Here is a 25185-nt window from a genome sequence, read left to right as displayed (position 1 = left end):
TTAATATAGATGAACTGCTTCCTCAGTAGCTACTCAGTCAATTTCCAGTGTGAGAAATCTTGTATGGCACTTGATCCCACTCACTGATAAAAGTTTTTAAATTGGGTTTTGAGGGTTGTCAAAGTTTTAACACACCAGAGGGGGTATAAGAAGAGTTATTCTTTGTCCCTTTTCCATGTCTTAAGGGAGATCTGAGGCTGCAAAGGGCACCTGGAGGCATTCACAGACAACATGGGGCCCACATAAAAACACTGTTGGTCAAACTATAGAGTTTTTGGTTTGGAATCACTGGTACCTTACTCTGCTTTGTGGTGAAGACAGATTGCAAGTCTTCAGAAGATAATTAAGGTGAATTCATGCTGGCAATGACCATACAAATATGTTGAAAACATGCCACTGCATCATCTGGGATGATGCTAAGATGAAGGCACAAATGGCATCAGATGTGTATTATCTAATCTGGACAGTGACTACTTTTTTCTTTGGTTTTTTATTCTTTAGATTAAAAAAAAAATACCACAGAATGTGTGATTTCAGTGTCCCTACCTTCTTAAGTCTATGTATTACTCTTCTTATACTCTCCTTATACATATACTCCTCTGAATTCCAATAAATATAAATCTATAAAGTGATTGAGAAAGAAGTATTTTCTTGCATTTATTTGAAATGTAGACAACTTATATTGGGAGCAACTGCTTGTTTTTCATACTGCTTGAAAACCCCCTTTATACTCAGTATAACTTTACAAAGTGGAAATTTAAGGAAAAATAAACATCTAAGGTTTATTCATGTAAATTAAAATTTAAATCAAGTGAGATAAGATTTAGTAGTTTAGAAGTTTTTGGCAAGGATGCCAAACATGATTTTTCTTTTGTGCATAGCAGTCAATTTTTATGGCTATTTGAATAACTTTTACTCTCAGAGAAGCAATTTTTAGTTTGGCATACTTGAATTTACTCTTTTGCCATTACTTAATATGTTAGCTAGTAACTAAAAGAGAATTCTTCTGTCCTATTTTTAAAAGTTTACATTAAGTTATAAATCACACCTTTAAGGCCACTTCAGCCTGTACCAAAAACTCATGTCTTCCAATCTTGTAGTAGAATGTTTATCCCTATCAGTTTTTGCTTAGAATGTTAATGAGTATTTATTTTGTTTCTGAATTCTCTTGCTATAGCTTCTGGAGGCAGATACAAAATTTGAATCTAAGCCAAACCACTATGCTGTTGTGCTATGAATTTCCATGCCTGGGGTATCTGTCAGCTGTAGAAATTACCAGTTCTAATGGGAAATGGTTTACCCTTTCTTTATGGGAGAAGTATATGGACAGGATGTAAGAATTCATTTTTTATGTGTTAGCAAAGCAGGGGAATTAGGAAGCAAAAGTACAGTTCTGAATCACAAAACCTACAGACTGACTTGACTGGCATCAACACAAAATGTGAAAGGACAAAGCACCAAGCTTGAGCTGCAACACCCAGACCAGCACAGTGGTGGTCAGCAAGAGAGCATTTGTTGTTTCAGTTTTTTTGTCAGGTGTTCTCTAAAACATACCTATGCCCACCATCAGTCAAAGAGCCAGATACTTCCAAGTTTCATTCCAGTGCCCTAGGGCAAAAATCAAAGCTCCTGAGAAATAGAATTGCTATTCTGCTACTTAAGCATAGCTGTCTCATTAAAGTACTTGGTGAATGATTGCAGAGCATCAGTGATGAGAACATAAGTGAATAAATTAGACTCAAAATTTTGTTGTATACCTGAAAGTAAATCTATTCAGACAATATTTTGTGATCTGCATTCTATCATTGCTCCTGTCTTTCTTTTTGGTAAGTTTTGTAAGTTTCTATCACGACAGATATGTGTTCAAATTAAAGACTGCTTGCCCCAAAAGCGTGATCCTCAAAAAAAAAAAAAAAGTTATTCTCCCTGAATTAAACAAAAACCCTGCTACTTAGACCAAAACCAGATTGGTTCTGTATAAGTTATTAAGTTATTTCTCCATGTAAAACACCATCTTTTAAATTCTACAAATATTTTTTAAGAAGTAATTTACTATAACAGAAACAGTGTTTGCTGTCTTTTCATGGTTTATGCAAGTTATATGATTATTTATATGGTTCTCTTTTTTTTCCTCTCAAAAGCTCTGATGACTTTTGACACCCTTTTATACAGTTTTTATAAAACCCAATGCATTTTAAACCAAGAAAAATACCTTTTTCTGTGACTGACTTCCAAATAATGAAGTTTTAAGTATCTGAATATTAGCTACTTTGTGTAACTAACTGTTAAGGTTCATTGGAATTCTACTGATGTTCTTTCATTATTTCCTTATACCATAAGAAAACTTAAGCAGATAACACTGTAGTAAACTTCCTTTCTTTTGCAGCTGCAAACTTATTTTAGGACGTTACTCTGCATATGAAATGTATCATTGAAATTCAGTGAGGAGGAATCTATTTAACTCACCAAAGGCTTTTCAAACAACTCTCTTGCATTTAACACTGAAAAACTATGATGAAAAGATTTTAGTTCTGCAAAGCACAATCCTTTAAAGAAGTTTATAGACAACCCAGGCTCACCAGTTAATGAGATAACATTAAGGGGGAGTGTGTATGGGTGTGTCTAAAGCCAGATAATGTATTAAAAAAATGGGTTTAGTTTGCTCAAAAGTGCAGCGCACAGAACATCTCAGCAAGATTGTCTTAATGGGTACACTGATGAACAGAGTACATTTTCAAAATTTTCAGAATATTGCTTTTAATTGGAATGGAATCATTCACATGAGTTTGATAACTGCTTTCTGATTTAATAAAATGCTTGTATAAAGTGAGATAAGTGTGTTACTTCTTAAACTGCAAAGAGACGACTACCATAAGCAGATCATATTTTATTAGTTTTCCTGTATTTTTCTCAATTTTATTTGTAAAACCTATTAATAAAATTTATGTACATCCACATGCCTCTCACATCTTTTTACAGTTGTTAAGTTTGAAAATCTGCTATAAAACTGAAATAATTGCAGACAAGCAAAATCGTTAATTGCATTTCTTACATATTAATGAGATGAGTCACTTGTAAAGAAATGATGAGATTGACAGAGATCTAAATACTACAGTCTTGTTGCAGGATCATCTGTGGTTGCATGAAACTGAAGGAAAGGCCTTTTTAGTAGCCGATTTTGTTAACCAGTGTTACCCAATCTCAGCTATGTGTTTCTATATAATATCCTGCACAAATTATTAAGCTATTTGTATGATTGATTTAAGGAGGATAATACAGCTGTGCTGAAGATACTTTAACAACTCTGTGGCATTGGAATGTTTTTTCCATGTGGCTGTGGAAATGGAATTAAAGGCCCAATCAGTTCTATTTACACTATGTAAACCTATACTTTGCTGTTGTGTTCCTAATCCGTGTGTTTTGTTAGAATTTCAGTATAGTTTTCATTTCCACAGCTAAAGATCTGTCTGTTGTTGCCTTGTGGCAACTGATGTAATATTATGTAATGGAAAGTATAATTACACTTACTATATATTTTGTATTAAAATCTAATTCTGTTACTTTAAATTGAGAAAATAATTATCTGTCAGTTTTACATTGAACTAGTCTGTTCCATTGAATTGACTCCTGTTTTCCCAATTATAAATCAAAGGCTATGGTTCCTATTAATAAACCCCACCTAATTATTTGAAGTCCAATTCAGAACAATTTAACAATTTTGCTGTTCACACAGACAAAAAAAAAATATTGCTCAGTTCAGCGTTTCCCTTGCTTAGTAATTTACATGTGTGGGCATCCATTTCAGGAAATATAATAGGGAATAGGTGAAAAATTTAACACAAATTTTTCCCCTGAGGTTTTTTCTTGATTTGGTCAGCTTGGCAAATCTTGCTTCTTTGTAAGGTTATTTTATTAGCCAATAAGTACAATATGAACCTACCATGATTGCCAGCAAAAACCAGCTTGCATGCTATAGCATTATTTGGTAGCCAGTACCTTGAATATTACTGACACATTTTTTAGAAAGGAATATATTTACATGTTTTCTCCCCTTTACCTTTCTTCCCTTATCCACACTTATAAGCTTCTCTGCGTTTGGGTTTGAGAATGTACAGCTGAACATGGATATTTCTAAGAGCCACTATGTACTTGCTCCTTTTTTTTCCAAGCCTTATTTTATCAATGTCTCCTTTTTCCCTCCTCTGCTGAAAAAGTTGGTGGGTTCCTTTGATTGAGCAAATTCTTGGCTTCCACTGAAACCTTTGGAATTGTTAAATTTTATTATTTGTTAAATTTTATTATTTTATTATGGAAAAATCCTAGCACCCAGTAAATGCAAAGGTAGGAGTTTAACTTTCTATAAATAAAACTGCAAGAACTAGTTAGGCAACTTTTTGACCATAGTCTACCCTAAAATAATGTTTGGGTATGTAAATGTGAACACAACGACATCTTCATGCTGCTTCTGTGGCAAACACATTATAACAAAACTCTTTTATCCGTTTCCATTTAAATTGTTACTCAAGCCTCGTTATTTGTGCCTTGGTCTTATGAAAGACATTTTCCTCACTGGTGTTAAGCAATCACAAAGCTCATTTGAGAGATATTTACTGGATTGTTTAATCTGAAGCACTTTTCCCATCAGTGGAATAATCAAATTTCTGGAGATTTTATAGTTTGGTTTTTTTGAAGACTGGAGAATTTGTTTTATTCCCATGTTTTGGGTGGGGTTTAATGATTACAAACAGATGGCATGTATAGCTTCTTGATTCTAGTCTGACAAAATACATCGGGAGAGTTTCCAGCAATAAATACATTGTCTTTATCCCTAAGTTTTAACTTGTTATTTAGTTTTCTGAAAGTGTAAGTCCCTTTTTCCATTTTAATTTTTCCCCTTTTTCTAAATTGTTCATGGTTTCACTCCTGACTGCACTCTGGGACAATGTTTTTCTTCCCTTTACGCTGACTTTCTGTTTTACCTCCACAGTTGCACTTCAATTATACTTTGAGCACACAGCATGAATCTTAGAGCGTGCCTGTCTCTTCCGGCACTATGCCAGGACATCAGAATCCCAGCAAAGATGAGAAATCCTCTAAGAGAATTGATATCAACAGCTTCTCTAAAACCTGTATCATTTCTTGGCTCCCCAAGACTACTACCAAGTCTGGGTAGGGCTGTTTATTGCTTTATAGCATTCTTCAAGGACATCACTGAAAAAGTTCTTATCCCTTCTCATAAAACTGATCCAATACAAAGAATCCATATACAGTTAATAACAGTCATTTCTGTATCTTTGGACCTCTGACCTTGCACTTTTTTAGGTGATTGGCTATCAACTGAACATATGATGTCTGTGATACTCTCAGAGAAATTACCTTATTTTCTGTTTCTTGGTACAGCAGTGCTTTCTAGTTTCTATCAAATAAGCAATCCACCTGCACAAACAGAACCATCCACTTGAGAAGTCACTCCAACTCCAGCACTTCTGTACACATCTGAGGAAAATACTTTACCCTCACTAGCATAGTGCCTGAGATTTTTGCTGTCTCTAGTCTCTGTTTTTTTATGACAGATCTGAGTCACCTGTTGGGAAGAATTCATGCACAGAAAACAGTACTGGATTGCTGGGCAGGTTATTCTGCAAAGTGCCCAGGAATTCAACTTCTGCCCTCACTGCCAGAGCAGTGTATTGGCCATGAAGTGCCAGGCACATACTCTTCTGTCATTCTCAAAGATCCAGGTTCTGCAGTTTAGATAGAGTCAGAGAGATTGGTCCTTTCATGCAATATTACATAGAAGAAATACACCCATGGGTTAGTGTGTGTACTGGAAACGTTTCTCCAACTTAGTGGAGCAAAGCCTTCAGACCAATGCACTTTGGTACCACTCCACAGGGAAGGAGTAATTTCTTGATCAAGGGATATTGTAGTTCCTGGGGCCTCTCATTTCAATGAAGCGTATGAAGCGTAAGTCTAACTGGTCTATCTTCCTATACACATCTGGAGGAATATTAAAGGGAATTTGGTATGTTTAAAATCTGTCAGTTTTGCAGATACAGCCAGCAATGGAAAATCATAGTTCAATTCTAAAATTCTTCATAAAAAGAGCAATGAGTAACCATTGGAATAAAATTAGGACAGCAGCACATTAATGTGCCTTCAGTATTCATAAAGGCAGCTCCTCTTACACTGCACTCCAGTTTTTACAGTTAATTTTGTTCACCCACTCTTTGGCACGTGATACATAAAAACATACATTCCGGTTGTACACTCAATAACACTTTAGCAGAAGTTAAGAAAATCTGGTCCATTCTTTGTGAACGCTTACTTTTAGCTAGCGGCATTATTTATCTAAGAGAAAAACATGGTTACCATGGCTTTATTGGAGTGGCCTCCTCCTTGGAACTCAATGGTTCCAAAAGCGTCCGTCGGGCTGAGCTGCGTGTGCTTGCTGATGGACCACTTCTCCGACTGGATGTCATTGCGAGCAAGCCTGGTTTCATTTTTCTCATTCTGAGTAACAGAGGCGCTTGGAGGCTGTCCAATGTGTTGACCTGTTAGACGCCCACAGCAACACCTATGACATTAAACAAGCAGAAAACCCGAGTCACACGTGTGTATAAACTCAACAGGGAAACAAACTACAAAAACAACCCAACCCCTTTTCAGCTCTGCTGATACCCTTCCTGAAGTCTTTATGTATGGAAGCAACAAAGTACATATACATATACATATACATATACATATACATATACATATATATATATATATATATATATATATATAAAACCTTTTTTTCCCTGTGTCTTGTTTACTTGGATTGTCCTGCATTTCAAAAAAAAAATCATGCTTTGTTCTAAATGTGCACAAAATGAAATGAAAGATCTCTTTTCTTCAAGTAACATCAGGATAAGTATTCAGATTTTCCATGGATTAGCACAAATTTTAAATTGCTAGTTTAATGCATCTATTTGCTACAGCACACAGTGTTGTGTGTCAGGCATCCAATTTAGGTAAATATTCAGTGCACTGAATATTGAGCTAAGAAGACAAGGAAGTTAAACACAGATACTGACCCACCCTTGATTTATTTTTTCTTATGAAATAAGGTTTGAAATGTAAACAAATAGTTCCTATAGGAATCCATCACTCCAGATGTAATTCAACCACGTTCTGAACAAACAAGTTTACAAATATTTACATCCGGATCCATTCTATGCATACGAGTCTTTTTTTTAACCAATTTTCATTTTTCATACAAGTAACATGCAATTACCTATGGGGGTCTTTGGTGCTGGGTATGATATGAACACATTCTCTCTTGTAAAATGCTCTTTCTATCCATGATTTCTGCGCCTAAAAAAGAGAAAGGAAACACCTTGAGCTCTGTTTTCTTATAATATACAACTTATAGTACAACTGTAGATAAACATCAAACAGAAGAGGAAATGTCACTGATTCTTGAGAGAAGCACTGCATGTTTTGTAGAGGGCAAACATTCCATTAGAACTATGTTTCCCTTCTAGAGCTAAGCACCCAACACAAGCTTTTAATATTCTTTTCTTGTTCACTAGCTGGATTACCTCTTTGCTGTTACCATATTCTCCTAACAGAGGAAGAAATCTCTGGAGAAGAATTAATTCAAACTCTAAACCTTTCTGCATGGCACAAAAAACCCTACACTTATTCACTAAAAACACTTCTGTTTGCGTATCAGTGTTCAACTAAGACAGCTCTAATTAAAAAACCTACAACCAAACCAATAAAATAACCTGAAACATTTTTACACAAGCATTGAGAGCGCTGTTTAACACAGAGGCAGAAACTACAGTTTCCATGTGGACACCTTAATTAAAAAAAAAAAAAGTTAGGAAGATCTGTTTCTGAAACAAGACACAAAAAATTTTAATACATGGTGTCAGATGATTGGCAGGTAGCCTCTAAAATAGTAGCTATGGTTGATCATAACACTCAAGATCTTCCATCACATATTCACACAAAAGCAGGAAATTTCCTGCAACATAGTCTTAATTGTCAGATACACAAGAAGTCTTTTCAAACAGAGAGATGGGTAGGAAAGGAAAAGGGAAAAGAGAAGAACAAACACAAAACAAGAAAGGAGAGAATTTCAGAGTTCTGAAATATTTTTAATTATCTAGGAAATCCTCACTCCATATAATATGAGTTCTGGCAAGCTCTCTAATACATTCACAGGCATAGAACTCTATTATTTCATTTAATAAGATGAGTTGAAGCTTTCCTTTGAAAATTCATTTAAAACAGATTAACTTAATACATTTAAATAATAAAATTACCCACTTAACTGCACAGCATAAACAGAACTATAAACTATGGACTATGACAGAATTATGGGAGAATTAAGTAATGTGAAATGAACTTTAAACATTTAAAGGAAATATGAACATTTTGCCTCTATGAAAGGACAACTTTTGAAATTGCCTGTGTAACTAACTAATGTTACTATGCAAGGATATATAAGTAATACCTATATATTACTTTCACTAACTAATGCTACATCACTGTCTAATGTTACCTTCTTGTCAACTCAATCTGTATCCTGTTTTACGTGTTTAAAACCAGAACCCTCTGCTTCTGAACCATGTGAAAATTACTGTGAACTAAAGAAATTTCTTGGAGTTGGTGAATGTCACAAGCACAAAATATAAAATAACATCACAAGGATTTCTAGCTATGTCTACCACTTACCAGTCCCAGTACATAGAATTTATTCTGCTTTTTACAGAGAAAATAACTCCTTGCCAGATCTGGTGGTTACTGGTGCTATTTAACAGTATTTTATCTTTAGCCTCCATGCATTGTTATTTGAAAAATCTGCTGGACTTAATATTTTGTAGGAATAGCAGATATCTAGCATCACTTTTACAATCAGAAAAAAAAAAAAAAAGTCTTAGATAAAACTGTATTTGACTTTTTTCATGATACCAAACAGAAGGTTGGGCAAGATATGTTTTGTTTGAACAAAGTATAGTTAATAGAAATTCTGAAAGCTAAACAAGTAATACTTCACCTAAGAGAGACTGCCTTGAGATTTAATTTATTATAACTTCTAAATATCCTTTACTAAATATATTACTATTTTCAACCTTTTCTGCAAACAATTTACCATGGTGAATTTGCTGGCTACATAGAACAAATGTGTGTTTTCTAAAGGTGGTCACTAGCTCAAGTTCCAGTACAAAAAGGCGCCATGACAGGTACTTCACTGAATTTTTTTCATTGGGCACAAAAGCAAGCTTTCAATACCCAAGAAATTGACATTTAAAATTTGTTTTCCTACTCTTTCTCATATTGTTTTTGCAATTGGAAAAGAAACACAGCTACATTAAAAATATAACAAAAATAATAATTTGTATTTGAATTTTCATCATACTTCTTCAAAGGTAATATTGTAAAAATAGTAGTTGGGTTCAAAATCTCCTTTATTCACATCAGGAAAGGATACTTTCCAGCTTTTGGAGCTCAAACAATGTACTCTCCTACCTGGTAGAGTTGTGATGACAAAATAAGTGATTTACTAATCCCCTAATTCCTTGTCCTTCAAAATTTAAAAGAAAGCATCTGGTTGCACTGTGCCATGACTGTTATCTTACTGCAAAAGATAAAATTTGAAATTAACTGTAAAGCTCAGAGATATAATAAATTATGCTACTTGCTGTGGAGTCTTTGTTACATCATAACTTCAGGAAATCAACATATTCATAACTAAACTGTCTGCATTAAAATCTTACTTATAATGCAAATTAGTAAAGAAATAAAAAGTTTAGAAGACTACAGCAAAGTATTTTCAAGACTAGTAGAGCAAGAAGCTTATCTTCTCCTTCTCTTCAAATACTCCTTCAATAAGGTTAATGAGACAATTTAAAAGTTCACAGTGAATTCATAAATTACACGCCATCCTTTAATTCAGTTTATTCATAGTTTAACTCTGGGTAAGTCTCTCTCTTTATTAACCTTGCTGCAAAATCCCACCAAGAACACGTTGTTTCTCTCTTTTCTTTACCTGAGTACCAGGCTTGGCGTTGAGGCTGTCCCGGAGCAAAGCCTGCTGCCCATGTTTCGCCGCGGCCGGTCATTGCTCATAACACGATTGTGCCTGGCCCCGTGCAGGGCACTGGCTCTGCCCGCGGCGCAGGACGTGGGAGCTAGCAAAGCCCTCGCACCCATTAGCTGCTTGGAATGTGCTGCTCTGGGATTAGCCTTGTTAAGGGTTCAGTGGGCACTCACCCATGGCCCTGCAACACCGCTTGGTCTGAACATCTAATCTGACGCCAAAAGAAAAACAAATCCCTTGAGAGCTTGGATTTAACTGGCACAAGCCTTGATGGGTTTTTTTGTCTGCTCTCTTCTTTGCCCTTGAGAAAGCGAGCTGGTCAAAGTGTGATAAGATACTCTGAGTTCTTAAGTTTGACTCAGGAAAACCAATCCATCAAAAGAAACACTGTACTAAGCTGGAAAGAGGTTGAGAACACAAGAGAAACTGTTAAGCTCCAAAGAATGAAAGTAGTGTGTTTACTGGGCAACTGTGAGAAATCTATACACAACTGAAATATATTGTAAATAATCAACAATAGCATTTTTCCAAAGAAACTGGGGTTTTGTCACTGTTTCCCACCAAAACTGCTGTACTGTAGTGCATATAAGTTTTCATAACCAAACCTTTGTCCTTCAGAAACAAGCAGCTGCATTGTTTTCATCACAATTAAAAGCTGGTAACTTTAACGAAAAGTTGAATATTTACAAATTTGGAGACTACTTCTTTACAGTGCCCTCTTGATATTAACACGGATGAACAACCTTTTCATACGAACACCTTAATTTTTGTTTTAGTATCTAGCAATAACATAGGTTTAGTTAGTTACTTCAAAAGTTTTCAACACATAAAGTATTTTGACTTTTAACCCCCATCACCATGTTTGCATTAGCTCCTGTCTATTTCTACATATGCCTACATCCCTTCCTTTCCTTATCATTAAGGGTGCATATAATGCACGAAAAATATTCTGTCCACCTTGGTAATGATGAATACACAAGCACAAAACTGTTCTGCATGTACATTAGCTCTGATGGGCCCAGAATGGGCAAGGCTGAGAATATGCATTAACTTTTAAACTTCTTACACCATTGCATGTGTGGAGAAGTTTCTGCTAGGCTGGCTAATCCATGAGATTGCTTTTGTCTCTTGGTTTCCTAAGTTTTTTGGTAAAATACATACATGTATTTTGTAAATATTAATGTATATATTAAGAATGTACACACACACACGCACACACACACACACACACTACACACACACACACATGCTTACACACACTTTTCCACCAAACCTGTGACCTGTGAGGTTTCTGAACCAGAGATTGTGTGCTTATCTTGTCAGATCTTTTAAATGCAGGATTGGACCAAAGATGGTCTGTGGAGATGGACAAAGGCAAAGTTGAACCCAGGAAGGAAGCTAGTAAACAGCTCAGTGAGGTAAAGAATATGATGGGGAGTCAGCAGGTAAAGACAGCTTGGTTTTTAACACTAGGAAGTTTGGTTTGGTTGAGAGGAGGGAGAAAGAGTGAGGCAAAGAAAAGAAAGATCTCATGACTGAGGTAACTGGTTAAAAATCTCAACTGACTTTGAAGTGAAACTTTAGTATTTGAACCTGACAAAACTATAGAGATTGATCCTGGATTCAGGTTTCAGCTTGCAGAGTAACATGGGGCAAAAGCCACATCTTTTGTCTTAAGAAATCAACAAAAGAAATAATGGTTATATTAATTCCCACATGTAACCCAGTGGCACTAGGACATTTTATAGGTAGGGACTTCAGAGTTGTCATGTACAACTCATGCTAAGGTAATTGCAACTGTCTTTGCTCATTTAAAAGTGCATTAACTTAGGGCTGTGTGGCAATGAAACTACCAACGCCATATGCACTTCTATTTTTTGAGGAGTAATAAAGAAAGAGCCAGTACACAGAGACAGGTGTTTGTTTCAATATTGTACAACTGCAAAATAGTGCTTTCAAAGGTGGATGCTGCCCATTTAATGATAAAATCTTCCACCCACTCCACTGTTTATGAAACAAAGTATTAAAAAGCAGACAGCAATGAACTCAGTACTGGTTGCTCATGGGAGGTGAGGGAAAATACTTGAAGATAAGTTTCATTGGGGAAAGAGCAGTGCTTGAAGCCTTTCTTTACTTTACAGGGGGACAGAAAGGCTGGATGGGCAACGGAGTATTACTGAAGCAAATTTCAGAGAGGATTAGAGGAGGATATGGTGACGAAGTGGCATCAATGCTATTGCAAACTGATGTGATTAGTATTCCTTAATCAAATGGGAAAATTCCACTGTCTCTGAAGAACAACCCTGTACCTGTAAATTTCTAGATCTGTATTAGTACAAAGGAGGGCAATGCTTCAGTCCAATCTTATTACAAGATGTGCTTGGGACAAATTACTAAGCCTCATTTCAACACTGTGCAATTATAAGCACTATAAGCACTTTTATGTCATTCTTGAAGCATTAGGAATTTACCTGTCTGAACATTAACTCAGGAATCATTGGGCTGTCCTAAAAGATATAATTTTCTAACTAAATTTATTCCTAGTATCATCTTAGAGGCTGGCAATCCAACCTTTACCAAGTAGAGCTATAGTTTATTCTTTTCTAACAGGCTTCTCAAGCAATTTATCATCAGAGCTGCTAAAAAAAACAATGCTGAACTGTCTTGAAAATCAAGTTGTATGCAGTAGGGTATACAGAATAGGAGGGCATAGAATACAGTCATTTATTCTTACAGTATGTTACAAAAATTATCTCCTAGCATTGTTTACTGCGTGTAATTTTTATACTGTACTTAGAATAAATAGGGTAATGTAAAAATAATTAGGAGCTTTTCATTCAATGGCTAATGATTTTAGTAATTTATCTGACAGTTTTCTTACTTCAGGGACACAGAAATGAAAATGTTACATCTCTTCTAATGCTACTGTGGAAATGTGCATGTATGCTTTACATAGACATGATATGGAATGACCATATGTCATTATTAGCCATGCTAAGACAATCTGGCTGAAAGCTTAACAGATATTTTAAAAAGAACTAGGGAGAATTATTTAAATCCAAAACTGGTGTAGACATTTAGTTTCCTACAGGCTTCCTTAAGATCTGTAGTGTGTAAGGAGAAAATTTTAAAATGTCATTAAAATGAAGCATATAATGTAAAGAACACTTTCAAAAAGTGTTTTCTTCTTACGAATTTTAGCATATGAAAGGAAGAATGAATCCTACCAACTTAATTCATGAGGTTTCTTCAGATACATATTTATGATTTCACCAAAACTGCTGTGAGTTTAAAGCTCTTTAAATGAGTAAATAAACCCTTTCTAATAAGAAAGCCTTACTTGATCAGATGGTAGGTTTATCCAGACCTCCGTTTGATCTTTACCAGTGTCATAAATAGGGGCTATAAGAAAGGGAAAGCACATTAAATGTGTATAATGCTTTCCCCTAGAAGTTTCTCAGCTAACAATTATCTTCTGCTCATGGACTTCCTGCATAGTTGTGATTTCTACATGCTCTGTTACTCTTCATGGGATTTCTCCCACCAACCTGCCTGCTGATTTCTTCCAAGATTTCAGCATCTTTATCTCTTTCTCCTTGCTGCAGAGGGAAACACTTCCATTTGTTTTGAATGTGACTCCTCATACTTTACCATTGCAGAGAGAAGCAGTGAACACTAATCTCTGATCCATCCTCTTCATACCATCCTACATGGTTTTCAAGATGTTTTCTGAAGTATTTTTTTTCCCAGATTAATAACTTATCAAGTATCCCCTTCACACAGACGCCATTTGTTACCTTTTATCATCCTTGCTGCCTCTCTCCAAACCTTTTTCAACTTGATTCTTCTTCTGGAAGGAATCAGAATTGTGCACCAATGGTGGACTGACCACAGATTGGTATTGTGGGAAGAGGATATTCAGTAGTTTGGTATCTATTTCTTGCCTAGTAACTCTGATAGAAGATTGATTTTGTTTTCTTGACCATCACAACTGAGCACTGTGGTATACTTTCACAGAAGTATCTAGATAAACCCCAATACTTCCCATAAGTGTAGTAAATTTTATAGGTAGGGACTTCAGAGTTGTAAATTCCTGAATTTACAATATTAATGATGAATACAGCTATAAAAATGAAGCTGTTTTAATAAAACTATTACAGAGCAGTAATAAAATATGAAGTTCTAATTTATGTCAAATGCAGCTTAAAAGTCATAATAAAATTATATCATACAAGTCTGTAGCTGCAAATACATGACTAGGAAGCAAAATACACAGGAAATATTATTCTGCCACTCAGTGCTGGTAGATTATTTATCTTTTAAACAACTAACCTTGTTTCTGGATTCTAAAAGAGTACAACATTATTCCTATCTCTTCAAACTAAGGAAAGAAAATACCTTTCACATTAAGCAAGGTCTCATGCTGTCTAATAAAAATTGCGAGGTTAAAATACATACGTAGGAGTTATGCACCGAATCTAATTCTGGACTGAACTAGTCATTCTGCCTCACAAATGTATGACAGCTATAGCATTGTCTGCTTTTTCATTGAGGTGGTTTTGTTAGCCACTGTGTGGGTGCTGAGCTGCTGAAGGAATTAAAATTAAATTGTACATAGCTGCATGAAAGGGCCTGTAAAAATGAGGATTCCAGATGTTCCCAAGCCTAAACATTAAACTGAACCAGTTTTATGCCCCTGTTCACATTTCATCTTATTTAACATGCTGTGGTTTTTGTTTTTTTTTTTTTTTTACTCCCAAGTCCCTCTTGAACCCCCTGAATAATGGAGTCCCACAGGCACCCTTTGTGATAAGCCTGGGTTGAGGCCATGGTTGCACCACATCCAGCCTTCTTAGGCACATCATGTCTGGTGTCCTCTGACAGTGGTAAAACTTCAACCACATCTCTCAGCTATTCTTGTAACTACCTTTGTGTCACATTCATCAGTATGTGCCAACTGTGTTGGAAGACTCCTGAACCATTCTTGCCATCTTTATAATACAAAACATGAGTTCTAAATTGAGCAAATCTTGTATAGATGCAGCTATTTCATTTTCTGTCCTACAGCCTGTGTGTCTTATTTTTCTTTTTCCTCAGTGTTTTAAGCACCAGATTTTACTGAATTCCGCCCTAGGAAGCATCAAATAATAGAGAGATATGTTTTAGGCATGTGCCAAGCCTCGTGTGTTGTTTAGATTTCAACAGCCAAATGGTGGCATTGACAAGAGTATTTTTAATGTTAGCTGGTTTATACATGTTCTTTTCAAGAGACAGTGGACATATTCTGAATTAAGTTACAGTATTTCTCCCTCATTTGACATTCAAATTTTCATTATAAACAACAGCTTCAAAATTTGCTTCAGATGTCATTTTTTGTTATATGATCCATTGTGACCTTTAATTTTAGTAACACATGAACTGAAAATAAATGCATTACTTTAGCTAACTGTTAAATATTACAGGGAAATATTCAACAAAAGATGCCAGTGATTTATTACTTGAAACAAAACTAAGTAAAATCTTAGCAAGTTTTGATACTGTTGTCAGATATAAGGAAACATTTCCAGCACATTATCAAAATGGATATTTTGACTTCTACTAAAACAGCCATCTTTCACCAAACAGGATGTTGAATGGAGGAAGTACAGACAAGTTTTTAGGTTTGAGAGTTTACATTCAAATCATATCTGACATTAGCACAAATCATGAATGGAAAACCATTCAGAAAAATGACACTTAATACAAAGTAAATGCTTTGTGGTCTGTACCTGCTCACATATGGTCAAAACAAAATGAGCTGATGCACCTCAGGAAGAAGGCAAAAGCACCACTGAACAGGGGAAGAGGGAACAGCCCTCCAGCATCTGTAATAGCTCCTGCAGCCAGGAATACAGCAGCTCTTTCCCCCAAACCCCCTTCTGGATCCTCATATGGATCCTTCCACACAGTTGCTTGAACAGCTGCTCCTCTCCTTCCACTGCAGAACTTCCTTCTCTGCCTTGTCTGACACAATGTGAAGGAAAATATCAGAGGGGGTCCAGAGCAGCTTGATAGAACTGCTGCCACACAACCCTTAGTGACCTTTGATTTTGGGCAGGGGTAAGGCAGAAACAAAAAGAAAAAAAATTCATTAAAAAAAACTTGTTGCCAGTTGCGTTAGCAAACACACAGCAAATCTCTCATAAATTTGTTTTTGAGAAAGGAGACTTGTTCACTGCAGTATGCTAAATTTCACTTGAGTGAAGTTTGGCATTATAGTATTTTATTTCCTAGTGATTTTGGCATTATAGTATTTCACAATTATTATAATCTAGGCTCAGTTGTATAATGAGCATTTTCTCCCCTGTTAAGTCCTGGAGACTTGTAATATTTAATTTTCCTGAAAAATATCATGCAAGTTTCAACTGCCTACCTAATACAATGTTTTAGGTCACAAAAAAATAAATAAAGAAATAAAAAAAAGCCACAACCAAAGTATCATCTGATTATTAGATTCCTAATTTAATCACAAATATAATAATAACACATAGATACGTTTTTCTTACAAAAAGACGGTTTCATTGTATTGTCTACAGCAAATTTACATAACTGTGAACCATGAAGTTCAAAATACCTAGAGAATACATTTCTGAAGCAATGGGAATGAATTATCAACTTGAAACACTGTCATATAAAGCCTGGTTCAGCTGTTATGAATAGCATGAGAAACTCTTTCTATGGATTTTGATTCTGCTTTAAACCTACAATGCTGTTGGGAGGGAAGAGTGTGCAATTGCAATGTAACAATTTAAATATGCAGGCAGCATATTTAAAATGTTACATTTCAGCAAAACTGAAACACTTAGACAGACTATTGTAGAACTAAAGATTCTATACTTATGACCAGATGTTTACAGCATTATGCAAGTCAATTGTTTTTTGAAAAAAAGGTCTTAGATTTGGTACTATTTTTTAACCTACATTGCTGCGTCCATGTAAAAATCACTCATGAGAAAACTAGTGACATATTTATTGCTTTTTGATCATATTCTGCCCATAATAATTCTATGTCATACACATATGTCAGGTTCAAAGACAAAGAATTACTTTTTTTATATCAAGGAGTTTTCCTTGTTTTTCTAGTATTTCTCAGTTAGAATCACAACTACACAAGAAAATTTACAGGCCTTTGTCTACTACACTACAATACTTTTCATCCAGGTTGAGCTTTAGTGCTGAGCATTGCTCCTTTACTCCCCGTGGCAATGCAACTTCACTTTTTCCTTCTCTTCATCATCAGTCTGACTCAACTTGAAATAAGAAACAAAGACCGCTGTGACTACTGCTGTCAACTCTTATCCCTCTCAGATGCAAGCAGTCAGACTACCTGATCCAAGAGCCCTGTAAGTTCCCGAAAAGAGGAAAATTGCTGAGAGATGAAATTAAGAAGTACATAAATCTATCATACTTTGAGCCCAATTTTACAGAAGTGCAAGAGACAAAGTATTTTTTTGCCATATAGCTCCCTGTGTACAATAATTATTTGTGGTTTTCCCTATGGACTGTGCAATTTCACAGGTTGTTCTTCAGCATGCACTTCCTTAATTGGAAAAGGAAGTAAAATCTTGTAAGTTACATTCAATGCAAGTTATTCCAATATTCTATGACTCAAGTATGACTGCATAAGCACACCCATTTTTCTACAATGGATTAGTCTTATCAAAATTTTTTCTTTCTGCACACATAAATCCATTATTCCTGTTTTCTTCTGAAGTTTATTCCTACCCATGCAGCTTAAGCAAAAGTAAACACATAGTATTTTTTAATAATGAAGTGGCAATCACCAAATAAGAATTTATAAAGTTTCATTACTTTTCTCCAGGGTGAAATTATAAGAAAAAGAATAGCCTTGAGAAATAAATTCTCATTAAATCTCAGACTAAGAAAAGAAGAAAGTAACTGGAAATATAAATTATATAGGTATATTCCATGTTTCTTGTTTGATCTGAACAGAGGGTCTTACCTTAAAAGCAATGTTGCAAAAAGGATCAGCTAGTATTTCTGTTTCAGTAAGTTTTAAATTTGGTTAAATCTGCAGAATTCCGAGAGGAAAAGACATGATACAAAATCTCAAGCAGGATTTTATTTTTAAATTCTTGTGTAAGAAATTACTTTGAAGGTGATCTATATCAAAGTTTAATCATAGTAACCATGCTGTGTATCAACACATAATTACAACCTATATTATAGGTAACAGAAAATATTTCAGTGGATTTTCCATTCTGTTTTAATGTATAGAATAAGCTTTTTTTGATGTTTGAAAGGTTTACTGAAAGGTTTTCTTTCAGCCTGTCCTGGTTGTGATTATTAAGACAGTCCTACAGTTTCATTTTTAATCCTTGAATTAATATTAGGATTAGAATTTTATAGTGAACCTGGGTGGGCCTCATTAAATCTCAAATTCTGCAAATTCTTGCTTCTGGGCAACGCACAGTTTCATGACTTCGGAAAATATGAAGGACTGGAGCCAAACAACGAGGAAAACAAGCCCCATGCTGTCACATTGCTGTCATAGTTTCTTGTGCTTTTAGCCACAACAGGTAATTTTTTGTCCTAGTTTTGCTAACTAGCTGCCAGAAATTATAAAAAAAAATTAAATCTTTGGCATGTAATATTCCTTACATGCAATAACTCCTGCAACTGTATCTGTATATGCATAAGCACAAAACACAACTGAAGTGGAGGATCCCCACTACACCAATGTCAAAGTAAAAAACAAGAATGAATAAATAATCTTGTTGAAGCTTTGGAAAAGGACTCAGACTCAAAGGCAAAAGAAGTTGTAAACATCCATCATTCAATATCTCCACTCTGTGGGACTGAACACCATTTTCTCTTTCTTCATAAAATTTTGCAATTAAAAGTCATGGTAAAGGCTACTGATTGATGATACAGCTTGCAGAGGATTAAGATTACTTTTGTAGCACCACAGGAAAGCCACTGTGAAGGCATTTGAACAGGAAGATAGAAAGAAGACTGTCACTACTTTTTGGTAGATATTCCTTTTTTTATCTCCAAAACCCAGTAAAATATTTTCATGTGAATAGACGGATTTTGTGGAACAACTTTTTATAAAGAATGGAAATATCTTCTGCAGGCTAGTCAGTCCATCTTCTGTCTCTCTCAGAAAAGCCAAATGACTTCCTTAAACCATTCTTGACCTCACTGCAAGCTATGGGCCTAAGAAAATAGGCATTGGTGTGGCTTCTGAGTCAGCTGGTCAGTCTAGGTAGTTACAGCTGACTCTTCCTACTTGGAAAGTTATACAAGAGTAAGAGAGCTTAGCTGATCTAGGATGGCTTAGATCAGTAGTGTAAAATGTTAACACCACTGGCATGGCAACGCAGCTTCCATCCCGTCACCTCATGAAAGGTGGGGGGGGTTGCTGAAGGGTTAGACAAGACTGCCAAAACTGCCATTATGCTCATCCACTGGTAACAGAGTTGGAATTTAAATTCCTAGACACAAAGTGACTGATATGAAATCTTATAATAGGGAATTCATTTGGGGTTTTTTTGGGAGTTATTTCACTTTTTTTTTTTTTGGGGGGGGGGGGGTGTTTTGTTTGTTTGTTTTGTGGGGTTTTTTACTATTTTTTACTTTTCTACTTTCCACTTACACAGAGATTTGCAGTGACAGAAATCAGAATACAAGCATGTCTGAAGATTCTTATTCCTTGAGATGGAAATACATTGGAAAGCAAAGTGGTATGGGCCATTCTTTAAATTAATACCAATCAAATATTGTCTGTTAAAGACAATGCCGTGCTTATAGCAATTTACTTGAACTCTACAAGGTTATTCAATACTATATATCCAAATACATGTGACTGAGGATACAAATCCCTGCTGCTCTCCAGTGCTCTATGTTGAATGCAGCTTGCAATGTTCTAGAGGATTCTGGAAGGAACTAAATATGCAATTTGTGATTAATTAGTTTCTGATTTTAATGAATTCTCATAGTACAGGTAAGGAGAAAAAACAGTTAAGAAGCATGTCTTATTATTTGCGAAGTTTTATGATAGAAGTCATTTACAAGGAGGGCATATAAGTAGTTTTCAATGATTTTCTTGTTTTGACTTGACTTTCAAATAAAGGCTTTAATGTAATACTTTTTTGTTGTTTTTTATTATGCTAAATATTAAAATCTAGTGATAAGGAAGAAAACAATACAAACCCCCTTTTTACTTTAAAAAGGCTTAAGAAATTTCTCTTTTTTTCTTGTATTTTGTTGTTTAAATCTTCTAGAATTTGATTACACAGCACATTCCTGCTATATGCCCCAGCAGGCCCCTGATTACTCTATGCATTGTTTCAAAGTGAACCCTTGAAGGATTTCATTTAATAGAGATTAGTACTTTTATTAAAAAGTGGTTAATTGAAGCCTCCAAGTTCTGCTAAATGTTGTTCAGTGAAGTGGATTAGTTGCTTTAATTTTTGCTCTCTCACGCAAGAAAATAACATTGAGTGAAATAAATAACTTTTCCATTGGTCTACTAAAGGTGACATTATTACAGGGCTTTTACCTTATGTATTTTAAGCTGGCAGTTTTCTAATTTCCAGAAGTACCTCTGGCTCAGCAAACTTACAAACTATGTTGGTCCTAAAAACCCTCTCTTGGACTGTTTAATTTTTAAAACGAATAAATTAAGACCACCATCAAGAACACCTTTAGTCATACTAAATGCATGACCAAAATCTGTCACTGTTTCCTCTTTCTGATACAAAAAGAAAAAAAAAAGAGAAAAAAAAAAAAAGCTATGGACATTTATAATTCTTATTTTGACTGTTTCCCTAGGTTTTCCTCTGAATAGCTTTTTTATGTGATAATATTATTTTCAGTTGACCAGCATATTAGGAGGGATTGTGAAAACTTATAGAATGTCAGTAGCTCTTTAAAGAATATTGGTGGCTCACTCAAGCCCAATTTATTAAAAGCTTATTTAGAAAATTTTAGATTCTAAATGAAGATGTCTGCTTCATTAATTTTATCTGTTGACTTCTCAACAAAGGATAACTTAAAATTTAATTAAATGTAATAGGCCATATGAATTTTACTGCACTGTCTGCAGAAATTCTTGTATAAAGAAAAAAATTAATTTTTAGTAAGATTTGGAAAAGAGGACTAAATAAAAGAAAATAACTCACCAAAAGCAACTGTATCAAAAACACCTGGAAAAATACCTCTGCTTCTATGAGAGTTGTGATAATAAAACAGCTCCTATTTTTGCCAAGCAGAATAATTCCTGCTGAGCTCCAAGGGGCAGTGAGGAAAGGCTCAGCTCAGGATTGTGCAGGGATTCCTCTGTCTAGCATAGAGCCCTGACCAGGTGTGCAGGGGGGTAAGAGGCTGCTGTGGTGGCTGTGTTCCACAGGTGCAGCCTGCAACACCACCCTGGCCACAGCATCCTGAGGAGCTGCTAAGTGTGAGGGATGCTCAGTACCAGCTTCAAAGAGAAAAAAAATTAATAAATATGCTTAATTACCTACTATTGCTCTTGTCAACCTCTGCTTTGTTTACCATATTCAAAATAACTCTAAACAAGTAAACTTGTTATGGCAAGATAGGTTTCCAAGTTTAGACGTTAATACTCTAAGAACAGTTTCTAATTTCATAAACGAGACACTTCACACCAAAAGCAATCCTGGAAGTAGTAATAAAAAGGTTGCAATAAAAGTATTGATCTTTTATACTATTTTTAGACAGATACGGAAAAGAAATTCTGCAGTAGATAACTTAAGTGAATTTCACAGGGAAATGCAGGAGAACCCAAATTTTAGTTTCATCTTTCAAAAAGTATTACATGAGGATTGCATTTGGCCAAACTTTCCTATTGCTTTTGACAATCAAAGCCATGGTAATCAGTGGTATAGCCTCACTGAAATGCAGAGACAAATTTGTCTCTGAACTTCTCTGCTTTTATGTCAATGCTGGAAATATATATCAGATATCATTTATTGCAGGTAGTGCTTTCTAATGTCACTCCCCTGGGACTTGCCAGGCAACACTCATGGATTAAAGTGTTACTAACAGCACTAATCTGTATGCTACTTCATCTCCAGAAGAGGGTCTGTAACAGGAGATATCACAAGTAAAAATGAGTTCATCTTACCCAGCCTGCAGAATTTACAGATTCACAGCAGGAATGAGGCTCAAATCAGCCACATCTGCTTGAAAAGTCTGCAGACAAAAGTGACAGGTCAAGCCAGAGTGGCTACAGATATGGAGGGAAGCCTAATTTTTTAGCAACCCAAAGGACTGCCGTGCAACACAACCAGGAATATTATTCTCTTTTTATGTTTCCACTGTAATTTTGCATCTTTTCAGAAGAAAAATAATAATACAAACCCTTCATCTCTGAGGATTTAAAGTGCAGTTGTCTGTTCATAATTATGCACAGAGAAAACACAAGAACTTGTTGATGGTTTGGGAAGATTGCAGCTCCAAGGGCACAGATCTCTGCACTAGAACAGGCACATCAGGTTAGTAACCCCAAACCAACAGTGCACTCAAGGAAGGAGACCTGAGGAAGGAGCATAACTGGGCTGGGTTTTCTCTGCTCCTCCACCTCTTGGAGACAACTGGGAGCTGATTGTGGGGATGATGCTGGTGAAGGTGGCCGATTTCCACTTACATGAATTGAAAACTTCTCATTACAACCACAAATCAGACAGAGATCTGATATAGAACTCCTATTCTTTGTGTTCACACTTGAATGTTACTAGAGGGCAAATCACTCATCTGCAGTAAGCATCTGCACTACTGCACTATGCATCATCTTGCAAGCCTCCCATTCTTTAATTACTGATCTGCATGTTATAAATTTCAAAGACTTCATACCAAAAGAAACGTGCAAGATTAAACTCAGTAATTCACCATCAGTGAACCAGTAATTCATCATCATGGCTCTAGGTGTAGTATGTTTTGAAGCAGACATTTGAAGTCAACCTCTGAAAGCTGGATTCTTCATCAAAAGGAAGAAATCTAAATGGTTCCCCATGAAAGTTCTGCATGGATTCTCCCAAGTGTCAGTATTTTGTGGTTGTCCATGCCTGCAAAATGCTCAAGTTATGGAAGAATCAGAAGTCTGCATTTATGAAAATCACACTGCAAGTCTCAGAAGCACAAGGTCTGCTTGTGAAAAATGCTCATCTCTGTGTTATTTTCTCATGAAATCACATAATTAGCACAGGAATTTTATGTGTATGTTTGCATGAAAATGCAGTTTTTAAGATCCTGAATGCTGCTGGACGTTTTGCTTGTCCAAATAAACTGTATTTAAAATTCCAGCTCTGATACTGAAAAGCACTTAACCATATTCTTTGGTTTAGGCTTCCTTTTCAGCATTGATAGCTGTATTCTATAATATAAGTTGTATTTCTTTTGTCTATATCAAACAAAATAAAAAGTTAAGATACCTTTAAAAAATCCATGGCCAAAGGACAAGTCTAAAACCTGGAAGGTACAGCCTCAGAGCTGAGCTTCCCTTTGCTTTAAATGTCTCTTTTTCACAACTTAATGAAGAATAAGACTATTGCCTTATTCTATAAGGCAATGCTAACAAGATCTAGGTCATCTGGTTTGCTATATTACTTTCATATGCAGACAGCTAGCTAGATAAAACATGTGAAAAAAATTTTTATAGGGAAAAAAACTCACAATAAGTAACAATACAGAATAAAAAATGAAAGGATGTCACAGGAGTTGAAAACTAACACAATATATCTTAAGTTTCTGAATATTTTATTCAGACTGTTATTACTTCATTTCCCCTAGAGCTTCCTCATAAATGCATTAGGCCTCAAATATTGTGGGAAAGTATAGGGAAACAAAGACAAGAGGATATTTTACAAAGATAGATGCCCAACAGACTTGCCATTTTGTAATGTACATTTGCAATGAGAACAATTTGTTCTCAGTTTAGCTTTTTGATGGTATCTTGACATTTTTACTACAAAGCACATATTGTAATATTAACATTTTAGCTAACAGAGCTGAAGACACCAAACTAAGCATTTTTGGAGACCACCATCAAGCAGAACTTTCCCTCTAACAACAGAGGGATCTTCCAGGGTAAAAATTGTTTGGCTCAAAGCACAAAAGCAGAGCATTACCTGGAACACTTTTCTGCTATGATGGAATGGAGCCCATTGAGGGAAAGTAAAGTAAAATAATCCTGTACTTTCTTTCAAAATTACCCAAATACTGAGTTACCACTTCCCATGCACTCCACAGCTGCTTTTTGAGAGGTCTAATTCTATTCTGCAGAACACAGTGAACACCACAATGGTAAAACCTACTTCTGCCCTCTCCTTTAACAACTGCATTTAGAAGTGGTTCTGTTTCCTAAATACCTTTCGTAAAGTCTCTTCTCAGCTGCAACCAAAAGGCTGCCCAATACTGGCAATCTCTTGCCACTGTAATGAGCTTTCCAAACTGAGTCAGAGTAGATTTTTGAGTGGCAATTTGGAAATTTCATTTATGTTTTTTCTTCAACATTTTTCCTTTGCCAGTATCATAGAAAAATAAGATTGTCTATTAATATTTTAAAAGCAAATTCTGTCCCATGGCATACTTTCAAGCAAGTTTATGCAGATTTCTCTCTTACAGCTACCCATAAATTAAATTTCTCTTTTATTGCAACAATGAAGAAAGAGCAATTCCCCCAACAGTGGGATGGATTTTTGTTCAATTGGAACTTTTTCATAGGCAAGAAATGATTAAATGTACATATCCTCCCTCCATAATTATAAGTCTACTCTGATATCATTAATTTAACATTTATCACTTCTATCTGTAGTTACACTTAAATCCAGTACCTTGCAGATTTTGAAATGGTTTATGTAACTTAACCCTTCTCTGTGCAGACATAAATCTACCAGTGTTCACTGTAAGCCTCAGATGCCTGAGTCTTAAAATAAAGCACAGACCACTTGATTATCCTTAGTTAAATGAATGCAAAAAGAAAACCATGAGAAAGCAATATCACAGATTTGAGAAATAATGTCCCTACGTATATATATTTACCTTTGTTATAACTGAACATGTTTTTT

The 25185-nt window shown here is 35.4% G+C and overlaps 1 protein-coding gene across 10 annotated transcripts in view; it reads right to left on the bottom strand.

Annotated features, from left to right (window-relative positions):
• Positions 1 to 25185, bottom strand: part of TRPM3 (transient receptor potential cation channel subfamily M member 3) — a 404729-nt gene that overhangs the window by 126946 nt on the left and 252598 nt on the right. For all 10 annotated transcript variants that reach the window (XR_010354336.1, XM_064405787.1, XM_064405782.1 and 7 more), the window contains exons 2-3: positions 7277 to 7356; positions 6373 to 6577 (exon numbers count right to left, since the gene is read on the bottom strand). Coding sequence is in view for 9 of the 10 variants with exons in the window: in XM_064405787.1 (XP_064261857.1) it covers positions 6373 to 6577; positions 7277 to 7356 (285 nt within the window). In the remaining variant the exon portion in view is untranslated. The remainder of the gene's footprint in view (positions 1 to 6372; positions 6578 to 7276; positions 7357 to 25185) is intronic.

The sequence above is a fragment of the Passer domesticus genome, chromosome Z (assembly GCF_036417665.1).
Source record: "Passer domesticus isolate bPasDom1 chromosome Z, bPasDom1.hap1, whole genome shotgun sequence".
NCBI lineage: Eukaryota > Metazoa > Chordata > Aves > Passeriformes > Passeridae > Passer > Passer domesticus.
This window is presented reverse-complemented; position numbering and strand designations above follow the sequence as displayed.